The sequence below is a fragment of the Arachis duranensis genome, chromosome 6 (assembly GCF_000817695.3).
Source record: "Arachis duranensis cultivar V14167 chromosome 6, aradu.V14167.gnm2.J7QH, whole genome shotgun sequence".
Lineage (NCBI taxonomy): Eukaryota > Viridiplantae > Streptophyta > Magnoliopsida > Fabales > Fabaceae > Arachis > Arachis duranensis.
In genome coordinates, this window is record NC_029777.3 from 74,655,045 (window position 1) to 74,668,551 (window position 13,507).

The 13,507-nt window shown below is 31.7% G+C and overlaps 1 protein-coding gene across 1 annotated transcript; it reads left to right on the forward strand.

The window, feature by feature from the left end:
* Window positions 1–238: 238 nt before the first annotated feature.
* Window positions 239–2,875, forward strand: LOC107494119 (uncharacterized). The gene is made up of 8 exons (XM_016115149.1): window positions 239–362; window positions 477–655; window positions 832–1,081; window positions 1,163–1,322; window positions 1,453–1,551; window positions 1,705–1,785; window positions 1,841–2,088; window positions 2,721–2,875. The coding sequence occupies exons 1-8, from the start codon at window positions 239–241 to the stop codon at window positions 2,873–2,875; spliced, it is 1,296 nt and encodes a 431-aa protein (XP_015970635.1).
* Window positions 2,876–13,507: the final 10,632 nt, after the last annotated feature.

Here is a 13,507-nt window from a genome sequence, read left to right on the forward strand (position 1 = left end):
GCTGGGTGAAGATTTAGTGTTTTGGAATGTTTTGTAATGTGCTAATGTTTGTAACTGCTGGCTTTGTTTGTAATTGCTAGGTGAAGGTTTAATGTTTTGTGATTATTGGTTAATGTTTTGGTTTGTTTGTTGCGAAATGCTGTAGGCAGAATTTAGATATGGTCTTGTTGATGATTTTTTTATTTTTCATTGTGTTGTGGCTGTTTTTAATTTCATATATAGTTTATTAATTTCAGTTATGGATAATAGTATTAATCAAGAAGCAATTGTTGATGACAATGCATCTGTGAATAATAACTTGCCTGTCAATCCTCCTATTTTGAATGATGCTACTAATCATAATCCCCCTAGCTTTAACGATAGTTAGTCACAAGGTTCTTCTAATTTACAGGCAAAAATAGATTCGGCTTGGAAGTATGTTGCTCTATAAATAGTGAATGGAAAACCATATTATCAATGTCTATTTTGTCTACAAGTTTTCAATGGAGGTGGAATTCACAAGATGAAGAAACATCTAGCAAAGATTACTGGAGACGTAAAAAAATGTCCTAAAGTTCCATATGATGTGGAAAAACAGATAAAAAGTTTATTGAAAGAAATTCAGACCAACAAAAACAAAAGAAAAGTAAGCTTTAGTGAAGAAGGTGGTGATGAGGTAGAGGATGCAATTGATGAAGCAATAGCTCAAGAAGAACAGTAGCGTACTTCGAGTCAGCAAGTGGTTGGAGGCGATCCAAAAAAGAAAGCCAAAGTCATTCCTCCTATGTTTTCACCAAGAACAACTCCAAGAGCTCAACCAAGTCTTAAAAAAGTGTTTTGCAAAATAAATAGGTGATACATGAGGTTGATAAATGGTTTGCTCAATGGCTTTTGGATTGTAAAATTCCATTTAATGCTGTGATGTTGCCATTTTTCCAAGATATGTTGGATTGTGTTATTGGTATTGGACCTGGTTACAAGGGTCCCTCTTATGATAAGTTAAGGATTCACTTGTTGGCTGATCTTAAAAGAGAATGTCAAATGCTAGTTGATAGTTATAGGAGTGCATGGAGAAAAACTGGATGTACCCTCATGGCTGATGGTTGGATAGATCAAAGACAAAGAACGTTAATTAATTTCCTAGTTTATTGTTCTAAAGGTTTGTGCTTTGTGAAATCAATAGATGCTTCCAGTATCATAAAAAATGCTTCACACTTGTATAGTTTGTTTTCTGAGGTGATTGAATGGATTCACTCTAATGATATTGTGCATGTTGTGACTGATAATGCGGCCAATTATGTTGTTGTAGGAAGGCTTATCAATAAGAAATATGATAATATCATGTACTGCTCATTGCCTTAATCTTATTTTGAAAGATATAAGCAGCATAGGGCATATTTCTAACCTTGCAACACGTGCTTCAAAGATCACAGTATTTATGTACAATCATATGATTTTCTTATCTTGGCTTAGAAAAAGACCTAATTGGAGAGAAATTGTACGTCCTGGTGCAACCTGTTTTGCAACTGTGTTTATCATATTGAAGAGCATCTTTGAGCGTAAAGTGGATTTGTAAGCATTGATTGTAGATTCATTTTTTACTGGTCATAAATTAGGAAGGAGTGCTACTGGTATAGCTGTGAGTGCTATTATTTTATATAGTAAATTTTGGGATGATTGCTTTACTGCATGTAAACCTGTGGGCCTTCTGATTAAATTGTTCAGGCTTGTTGATGCTGATGACAAACCATCTTTGGGATATATTTATGAAGGAATGCTAAAGGCGAATGATGCAATTAAAGAGATGTTTAAAAAAAACCAAAACTGCATATCAGCCATACATAGATATTATCAACTCAAGATGGGACAAGCATTTGAAGAAAAATCTTCATGCAGCAGCTTACTTCTTGAATCCTGCATTCTTTTTTAATGAAAATTATAAAGAAGCACCTGATGTTATGCGAAGTTTGATTGATCTTGTTACCTTGTATTGCAAGTATAACAATTTGAATTCAATTGAGGCAATGAAAGAATTACATTTATATAGAGATCGGAAGGAAAGCTTTGATAGACCAGAAGCTATTCGAGCTGCATCTAAACTTAAGCCTGGTAAGAATATTTGAATATTTGTTTAATTAATAGTAATTTGTTTTATGCTTTTATGTTCTTAATTGATAACTTCTAACATATTATGGTTTTATATTTGGTAAATGAATGGTGGAGGTTATTCGGTAGTTTTGCTCTATGTTTACAAAAGATAGCTATTCGCATTCTTAGCCAAGCATCTACTTCTTCTGAGTGTGAGAGAAATTGGAGTCTTTTTTACCAGATTCATACAAAAAGAGGAAATAGATTGGAGCATGATAGGCTGAATGACATTGTTTATGTTACTTATAATTTGCGTCTTAAATCTAGGTAATATATGTTTCATGTAATATCGTATTATTTTATACGTAATCTTTATCATAACAAATTTGTAAATTATTAATTCTTCGTATATTGTATTTAGCTTTTTAGAAAGGAAAAAGAAAAAAGAAAGAAAAAGATACAATATGATCCAATTGATTATGAAAGCATCAATTTAGTTGATTTTTAGGTGACTGAAGAGGTTGTAAACAAAGAGCTTGATCTTTCTAGTAATGTGAATGACTTATTGCATGAGTATTAAAGTTTATTTTCTAAGGATTTATTAGAATGTTGTTAGTTTATAATATAATGATAACATGTGTGTATTTTATTAGGTGATATTGATGCTGATTTATATCAAAGTGACGATGGTAGTAGTGGTCTTTATGCTGCATCTCTTAATTCTTCTGCTCAAGAGGGTGGAAATGAAGGTGAAGATGATCCCACCGAAGCAAATTTGCAACAAATTCTTGCAGATTTTGATGATTGATAAATCATGATGTTGGGATTTAATATTTAGATATATTTTTTTACTATTTAACTTTTGAGTTTGTATTTTGATAAGATCATATGGATTTGGTTGATAATATTTTATATTGTGTTTTAAATTTCGAAGATATTTTAAGATTTATATTAGACTATAATTATATTTTAGGAACTTTATTTATAATTTATTTATTATTCTATTTTAAAATGATTTTTCAGTTGAACCACTGGTTGGACTGGTATACCAATAAACCAGTAACTATAGCGGTTTGATGATCTGTCCGGTTCTCAGAACTTTGGTATTCATTGAAACTAGTGACACAGTTTTACTCACTTTTTCCAACTTTCCAATATATTGGAGCATCAAATTAACACACTGAGAAGCACAATGAGACTAGGGATGTTTATAGGTCGAGTTTAAGTGGACTCATACCCAATCCTACAAAGCCATCGGATTCATTTTGACCCAACTAAAAAGTGACCTGAAATAAATCGGGTTAAATCGGAATGACTCGATGTAAAATTAGTATATACAAATTTATAAATTTTATATATTAAAGTAATAAAATTTTACTTTTAAAAATTAAATTTAATAAATGTTATATCATATTTATATCAAAATAAATTATTTTAATAAAAAAGAATTTTGAACCAGGCTGAGTAACCCGAAATATAACCCGAATCCAAAAAATAAAGCAATAATTGCAAACACAAATCCGACAATATATGTTTCAGTTCCGAGTTGAATTTTGAACAGACTATGTCTTAAACATCTCCTAAATTAGACTAATACAGTTTAAAAAATTCAGATTCCAACAACATCCTAACAACAACATAATTTACATCATTATTAGACACTATATGCACAACAATCTTAAAAACAACAAATAATATAACATCCTTAAACGATTTAAATAAAACATCAGCAGTTTCTGAAACATAAAAAGCAGAATAAAGACGCGACACAAATGGAGATCCAATAATACAGAGGAGCCAGCAAGAGGCGCGATAACAAGACCACAACGTGCAGTGTTGATGATAGAAAAGGTTGAGGACTTGAGGGTCGGGACTTTTCTCCTTCAAGGAATTAGGGTTATTTTTCCCTTTTTTGTTAAAAAAAGTCAGAACGATGTTGTTTAGGAAATTAAAAAATTTTCAAACCTATCCAAATTTCATAAATTCACGTGTTCTCAATTTTTAATGAAATTCTCCAAATCAAACCAATTATCATTAGTTCTTTTTTTCCTCCAATTTTATGCTCAATTTAAACTTTTTTAAATTCGATTTACCAATTTTTTAAGGTGAATACTATAATGTATAATGAAAACTTTATAATTATTTTTATGTGAATTTTTTTTTTTACTCTTGGATAATGAATTGCATAGTTTTTTTGTTTAAAATGTGACTAAATAAATAAATCATATTTTTAAATAAAATATCTTTATAAAAAATACTTTTGTCATTTTTATTTGAATAGTTGCCATTTTTTAATCTAACTATTTGAACGGATCCAGTTTTTAAAACTATTAGTTTTTACAATTACTTTGTAGTTTTAATATAGTTAGTTTTTACAATTACTTTATAGTTTTAATATAGTTGCATGCATATATAAGTTAATTATAAGAATCCGCAGTCCAATGTAAAAACTCGCAATAATGCACACTAGAGAAATTTGAAAATAGAGTACTTACTCCAGTTTAAATTTAGTTGCTGTGTATCATCAAAAGATATAAATCATGTTTATTCGATGCATGATCAATGCATGGTTACTTAATTCTTCACCATCATCACATCTCTTTGTGACTCTGATCCAAGTCAGCACTCATATCTCTCTCTATATATGGCAAGTTCTTCCTAGGAAGCCTAGAAAATCAGGGGATTATATAGTAATTTATTATTATATTGTCTTATACAATATGCAGTTTTTTTTATTTAAAATTAAAGCAAAGACCGTTAGATGTTATATATGTTCCATTAGTGCACCAAACCAACCAGTCCAAAAATAAGGGATTGGGTTTCGTTATTATATTGCGCCTAGTTTAGCCTTTTCTTTTCTTTTATTTTTTCCTTTTTTTTTTTAAACAACTAATGAAGTAGCGGTTAATTCCAACCAACTACATGTTAGTCTCTACTCATCCATTCTATGTTTAATTCCAGAATTATTTAAAAAAAAAATTTATTACGTACGTCATATAAACATGCATGAAAAATAAATCTGCTTAAACAAATATGTGATGAGTCTAAAAACTTGCATCTCTCAAAATTTTAAAATTTTTATATAAGAAAATTAAAAAATTATATATCTAAACCTTGTCTTAACTAATTTTTTTATTAGTTTTATTATTTCCCAGAATTTTATATATACGAAGACTCAATAACACTGGTACAAGGTTTTAAGTTTGAACTGCAACATTAATATAATTAATATTGTCTTGCTCAAAATTGGGCATTGTTTATGTAGTAGAATGATATACATAGATTACTGAAAATGAAATTCGTAATTTATTTATTACCTGTATTTATAATTGAATAAGGCTTTGCAATTAGTCATAGGTTATTGTACTATACCTGCTTATACATAGCCCGCATTATTAGCATGTGTATATTTCCTCTGGACTATTGATAATCTTACGTAATTTGTTATAATAGACTTTATTTTAAATATTAAGTATGATCATCTTACGTAATTATTATAAATTTTATTTTAAATATTAATTAAGTATGATCTGATATTGAATGTGATCTTGTCTAAAACTTGAAATTTGATAAAAAGGTTGATATATATTTTTTACTAAAATAAAAAAATAAAAAATATTTTTAAAAAAATTTATAGACAATATATTAAATTTAATCTTTATAATAATATATGTTCCTTAATCTGAAGGAAGTATTTATTAGTAATAGTGATCTAACTTAAACTGGTGGTAGTCATTTTTAAATAAGATCAATTTCAACTTGTTATTCTATTGTCGACTCGTTTGTTTGAGGTCATATAGTGATTTTTTTTAGTTTGCAGACCCATGTTAGGAGAAGCTTTTAATCGTATAGACTTCTTCTTTCAATTTGCCATCTAAAAAAATTGTGTTCTCATCAATTTTATAATTATAAAAAAATTATTTTTGTATTCCACTCCTACTTACTGGCCGAGGAATGAGAATGGAGAACTCTGCGGGATGGTACTATACTTGCGCCTCTTGCTCTGTCATCAATAAGAAAAATATCTCCTATCTTTAGATTTTTATTTATTGATTTTTGTAGAGGTGGATGGCGAATTTCTATAGATATATCATATATATGAGTATTAATTGAAAAAATTAAAAAAATCAAATAATAAACGTAACACAATATAATTCAATAACATAATCTAATTTCAAAGATAAAAATTTATAATATATTCATTAAAAAATATAACATAAATTTAAAAGACAACATAAAAATTTATTTATATTATTCTAATGTCAAATTATTTTATAAGATTATTTTTATATTGTCTATCATATTTCTATGGTAATATTATCTAGATTCTATACTAATAAAACAAGATTCTATGTTTTTATGTAAATAAAATCTGTGGTTATATTGTAATTTTACATCATAACATTTTTACCAAATGAGAACCTCTTTCTCACCTTCTAATCCATGAAAATCTGACAAATCTCCGACTGTATGTCTCTATAACAAATAATCTACGACAAAGTAAAAAATAAAATTCAATTTCTATTCAGTCAATGATCATTAACATTAACAAAAAAAATGTTAGAGAATCAATAAAGTTTGTGATTTATAACTTTTAATTAGTTATTATTAATATTTTTAATAATATAAAAAAAAAATTAACAGATTTAAAAACTGATTAAAAGTTGATTAAATTTGGATGAGTTATTATCAATATAGCAATTTTTTATTTAAGAATTTAATTTCCGATCCGTTGATAACCAATTTTAAAGTCCTTTTTGTTTTTTCCATCCCAGATATTAGTGCTCTTTGAAAAAGACGTTTACTTAACAGTATACAATACGTAGAATAAAATGGAGCCCATCCTACATTAACCAAAACCACCGGTTGTACCATTCTAACTTTTCGAATGCAGTCATTATTCATAATTAATTAATTAATTAAAATAGTAATAATTTAAGATTTAAGTTTAAAATAAAATAAAATAAAAAAATTACGAAATAATGCATTTGAAAAATTAATTTATCTAATTTAAAATTTAAATATATAAAAGTACTAGTGGTAGTAGATCTCTAATCGACAATAAACAACCTTTTAAAATATAGACATAATTAATTCTATATTTATTGAATTTTAATGATATTTAGTTATATGAGAAAATAAAAAAAACTAGCTTTATTTCTTAAATTCAATACAAAATCAAATTCAAATTAAATTAGATAGATAAATCTGTTACAAGTCTATAGTAGAAAATTGTGCTCTTATTAGCCAGCCTGATATACTAACAGTATTTCGAGAATATTTCAAGCTGTGGTTATCCGATTGACTTCGTTTAAGATTCATTTTAAAGTTAACTATAAATTTGTGTCTAATAGCTATTTCAAAATTTCAAACGTAGAAAATGTTATAAGGCTTGCAAAGTGATGATTCAAATTGGAGATTTCACATAAAAATACGAATTAGATTCTTCTAACACAATCTGTACATACCTAAGAGCTATTGAGTCCTTCCTTTCCCATTATATTCCGTTTTTTATATACAAAACATTCTAGTAAAAATATTCACAAAGTCCACTCATATATTATTCAAGAAGATATCCTTTCGAATTATGCGAACTACAGAATATGGAAATTCTTTCTATCCAATCAAGGATTCATACCTGCATCAAAACATACACAAAGTCTAGTCATGGAACAAGTTTCTCTTCGCCAACAAATCGCGTTTATTTGCATCGGAATACATATAGGAACTTTACTCGAGGTAGGGGATTTTATGCTAATTTTTATATGTCATATCTTAAATGTTTTTTAATATAGAGGTTAGCACTACATGTCATGATATAATGGCTCTTTCTTTCATACACATTATGCATTATAACAAAAGTCTTATGTGCATTAAAGAACGGAGAGAATAATCCTTCGGTAAAGGAAAGTGACCCCCCAAAACAAGATAATCGAGATGATCTTTCGATAAGGGAGGGTGATCGAATCGAGATGATCCTTCGGTAAGGGAAAGTGATCAGCAAACTTTTGTGATAAGAACTTTCGGTAAGGAAAGGGTACTCCCATCAATTTCATATATATCTTTGTTGATATAACTTCCTTCTTGTGTATGCCTAAATAACCTTGATTGTAAATTGAACTGAGGGAATGATCATTCGATAAGGTAAGGTGAACCCTAAAGACAAGATATCGATATGATCCTTTGGTAAGGGAAGGTAATCGATCAAGATGATCTTTCGGTAAGAGAATATGATTGCCAAAACGTTTGGGATAAGAACCTTTGTTAAGGGGAGGAAACTCCCACCTTTTATACAAGTTTGAACTCAATACCTTCTGTAAAAACTATGAGAAAAAGTAATGAAAAGTACAATAAAAAGTGTGATCATAATTGTTCTTCTCTTTCTTTATTTATGATTATGTTTATTATTTCATTCAAAGATCTTTTTTTTATCCAAAGTTTCTTTTTGTTTAATGTATGATATTGTTTAAGATCTTTATTTTATTCAGATCTATTCCGTTTGACTTATCTATGCCGAGGTTACTATTCTTTTCTTATTTATTATTTATTTTGCCTAGCTTTATGGCCTACGAGAACATCAAACCAAGGTTTATGAGTTTGCATTTTATATGTTTTAACGCTATAGGCATTTTGCATGCGTCACACATGTCATAACATAAGTAAATGAGAAGCATCTAAAAGTCACACCACTTCGACTAACCGGCAAGTGCACCGGGTCGTACCAAGTAATACGTTACGTGAGTAAGGGTCGATCCTACGAGAATTGATGGACTAAGCAACAATGGTTAAGTGATTGGCTTAGTTAGACAAACAGAAAATAGTGTTTTGGTATTCAAAGAGTATTAAACAGTAAATTAAGAATTTCAGAAAGCAAGCAACAATGAGTTGGAAATAAAATATGGAGAAAACAGTTAAGGCTTCAGAGTTATCTATTTTTTTGGATTAACTTTTCTTACTGACTATTTTAATCATGTAGGATTTAATTTATGGCAAACTATATGTAACTAGACCCTAATTCCTTAGACCTTTCTAGTCTCCTCTAAAATTCATTAACTGCCAATTCCTTGGTCAATTAATTTCAATTAGAAGCTGCATGATCAAATTCCAGTTTATATGCCACAAAAACTCTAATTACCCAAAAATAAAAAGATTACACGTCACGTATCCCGTTAAATCCAGATAATTAAAATTTAGGAAAATATGTTTTCAAGCTGTTGTTCAAGTAAAGAGCTTTTCCAAGTTTTACAAGAACTCAAATAGAAAGAGGGTCATACTTCCGTTCCACCCAAATTTATAAGATAAAGAGCGAAAATAATTCTTAAATTATAAATCCATACGTTAATTAAAATAAAAAAAAGAAATAAAATCAATCCATACAAATAGATAGAGCTCCTAACCTTAACAATGAAGGATTAGTTGCTCATGATTCAGAGAAGAAAACTAGGATTGTAAATTGGAATGGAATAATGTTGTGTTGGAATCACCCTGTTGGCATTCCTTTTATAATTAATCCTCATTAATTTAAAATCTATCTAAAACTAAAATAATATCTTTTCCTCAAAATAAGATTTGAATTTAAATTCAAATTAATTAACAAGTCTTCAGCTGATGGGTGGGGATCACTTGTTTTGTCCATTCTGCAGCTTCTAATCTGTGTTTTTTGGGGTGGAAACTGGGTCAAAATAGTCCAGAAATCGCCCCCAGCATTTTTCTGCATTTTCTACACGTGGCACATGTCACGCGTACGGGTCAGTCACGCGTACGCGTCGCTGGTCTTCTTCGCAAGTCACGCGGACGCATTGGTCACGCGTATGCGTCGCTGAGCAAATCTTCAAATCACGCGTACGCGTCAGTCACGCTCGCCATGGAAAGCTCCAAATCACGTGTACGCGTCTGTCACGTGTACGCGTTACTCCTTGCTGCCATCTCCTTTGATTCTTGTGCTGCAGAAACTCTATCAAATTCTGCCGAATGCTACCTAAAATAAACAAAATTGCAAAAGACTCAAAGTAGCATCCATATTGGCTAAAAGATAATTAATTTTTAATTAAACTCAACAAATTAGATGCAAATTCACTAGGAAAGATGCTCACGCATCACAACACCAAACTTGAATTGTTGCTTCTCCTCAAGCAACCAAAATTAATATAGGCTTAGGATGTGAATTTGCATGAAAATGAGAGTTTGATTAAGCTTATGTCTCTTTTTATAGTGGGGTTTATAACTGCAATCTTGAATGGGTTTGGCATCTCACTTTCTTTTGAATCAGAAGGAAGCCATTGTCATTCGAAATTAGAATTCGGATAATATTATGAATTCTCTGATCTTTACATTTTAGTTTAATCCTTGAACACAGCAAAATTTACTTTAATTTATTTTTCTTTGGTGCTTTGCACCTTGAGCCTCCGTGACTTTAAATGTTTTGTCTCAAGGATTACTTGACACAGAAACACCACAAGCACTTAACTGGGAAACTCTCTGAGTCCTGATTTTTCTTTCAGTTACTCCCATACAGTGGTGCTCAAAGCCTTTGGCATACTCTATTAAATGCACTTGGTCTCAACTCTAAGTGTTATGTCTCAAGGATTACTTGACACAATCACACCACAAGCATATGACGAGGGAAACAACTCTTTCAGCTTTTAATCATGTCTGACGTCCCTAATCATTGATGCTCAAAGCCTTGGACCTTATTTTTATTATTATTTATTTCTCTTTTTTTTTCTTTTGCTGTTTCTTTTGCTTCAAGGATTAAATTTTTGTTTATTTCAGAGAAGTCATAATAATTCTCTAAATTTCTATTCCTTATACATCAACATCCCTTGATTCAAATTCAAATATGCACTGTTCATATCATGCATTTAAAATCACAAAAAATACCACCACCTTTAAGTAAATAAGTCTATTCTTAAAATTAAACTCAATTTCTCATGCAATACATCATTTAAATTTTTTTCTTTTTAGATTCAAGCTCAATGAGTGGTACATGAGACAATTTATTATAATTAAATCTAAATCTAAGAGCTAAACGTACTAAAAATCATGCATGCAATCAAAGCAACAAAAACAGAGGACAATAAAATATGAATGGAAGAGAAATAGAATGAAAGGAACTTAACCACCTTAGTTATGTTGGTGGCCATCTCATTCCTCCATGAAGAACGTTCGTCTCCCTTTAGTGCTAAACAGAAAAGCTTTAAGCGAAGCATCAACACCAAACTTAAATGTTTGCTTATCCTCAAGTAAAAAAAATCTGAAAACAAAAACAAATAATAAGATGAAAGAAGAATAAAAGGATAAAGGAACAAGAGAGAATTAGGATTGGGAGAGAGAGAAAAAAAATTAAAACTGGGAGGTGAACTAGTGTAATTGTATGGCGAAGGCGACGCGTACGCGTGGGTCGCGAGATTTTTCTCAATGACGCGTGAGCATCGGGCACGCGTCTACGTGCCCTTGGTTTTATGCGATTCACGCGAAGCCAGCCGTACGCACACGCATCTCTCTGTTCACGTGGCTAGGGAACTAATATTGGCATACGACGTGATGAGCGGATAATTTATACGCTTTTTGACACTGTTTTTAGTATGTTTTTAGTACATTTTAGTTAGTTTTTAGTATATTTTTATTATTTTTTATTTAAAATTTACTTTTCTGGGCTTTACTATGAGTTTGTGTGTTTTTCTGTGATTTCAGATAATTTCTGGCTGAAATTGAGGGACCTGAGCAAAAATCTGATTCAAAGGCTGAAAAAGGACTGCAGATGCTGTTGGATTCTGACCTCCCAGCACTTGAAGTGGATTTTCCGGAGCGACAGAAGCCCAATTAGCGCGCTCTCAATTGCGTTGGAAAACAAACATCCTGGGCTTTCCATCAATGTATAATAGTCCATACTTTGCCCGAGATTTGATGGCCCGAACCGGCGTTGCAAATCAACTTCATAATTCCCGGCGTTTAACGCCGGAACTGGCACAAAAATTGGAGTTAAATGCCCAAACTGGCACAAAAGCTGGCGTTTAACTCCAGAAAAAGTCTCTACACATGAAAGCTTCAATGCTCAGCCCAAGCACGCACCAAGTGGACCCCGGAAGTGGATTTTACGTCATTTACTCATTTCTGTATATCCTAGGTTACTAGTTCACTATAAATAGGATATTTTGACATTGTATCTTTACCTCATGACACATTACACATTTCTTATTGTATCTTCTACAACATGAGTCTCTAAACCCCATGGTTGGGGGTGAGGAGCTCTGCTGTGTCTTGATGGATTAATGCAATTACTACTGTTTTTCAATCAATCACGCTTGCTTCTATTCTAAGATATCACTTGCTCTTCAACTTGATGAATAAAGAATCACTGGATTCTATTCCTACCTGATTGAGAACCGACAGATGAATAGCCGTGCTGTGGCAGAGCGCGTTGAACATTTTCACTGAGAGGATGGGAGGTAGCCATTGACAACGGTGAAACCCTACATACAGCTTGCCATGGAAGGAGCCTTGCGTGCATGAAGAAGAAAACAGTGGGAAAGCAGAGGTTCAGAAGATAGAACATCTCCAAAACCCCAACCTGTTCTCCATTACTGCAAAACAAGTATCTATTTAATGTTCTTCTACTTTTCACAATTAAACCTGAGAATTATTGATATCCGGACTAAGAGTTACAAGATAACCATAGCTTGCTTCAAGCCGACAATCTCTGTGGGATCGACCCTTACTCACGTAAGGTATTACTTGGACGACCCAGTGCACTTGCTGGTTAGTTGTGCGGAATTACAAAAGTGTGATTGTGATTTCGTGCACCACGACGCGTCCACGTCATGCACGCACACGCGTGGTTGGCCGTTTGGTCAAATGACGCGTGATGAGCGGATATTTTATACGCTTTTTGGGGGTAATTTCATGTAGATTTTAGCATGTTTTAATTGGTTTTTAGTAGAATAATATTAATTTTTAGGCAAAACTCATATTTCTGGACTTTACTATGAGTTTGTGTGTTTTTCTGTGATTTCAGGTATTTTCTGGCTGAAATTGAGGGAGCTGAGCAAAAATCTGAATTAGGCTGAAAAAGGACTGCTGATGCGGTTGGATCCTGACCTCCCTGCACTCGAAATGGATTTTTTGGAGCTACAGGAGTCCAATTGGCGCGCTCTCAACGGCGTTGGAAAGTAGACATCCAGGGCTTTCCAGCAATATATAATAGTCCATACTTTGCGCGAAGAAAGATGACGTAACTTGGCGTTGAACGCCAAGTACATGCTGCTGTCTGGAGTTAAACGCCAGAAACACGTCATGATCTGGAGTTGAACGCCCAAAACACGTTATAACTTGGAGTTCAACTCCAAGAAAGGCCTCAACTCGTGGATAGCTTTAGTCTCAACCCCAGCACACACCAAGTGGGCCCCAGAAGTGGATTTCTGCACCAATTATCTTAGTTTAC

Excerpts from the sequence above, each read along its gene's own strand:
- LOC107494119 (XM_016115149.1), top strand. The coding sequence starts at position 239 with ATGGATAATAGTATTAATCAAGAAGCAATTGTTGATGACAATGCATCT. Across the intron at positions 1,786-1,840 it reads AATGATGCAATTAAAGAGAT|ATGGGACAAGCATTTGAAGA; the intron begins GTTTAAAAAAAA and ends TATCAACTCAAG. Across the intron at positions 2,089-2,720 it reads TGCATCTAAACTTAAGCCTG|GTGATATTGATGCTGATTTA; the intron begins GTAAGAATATTT and ends GTATTTTATTAG.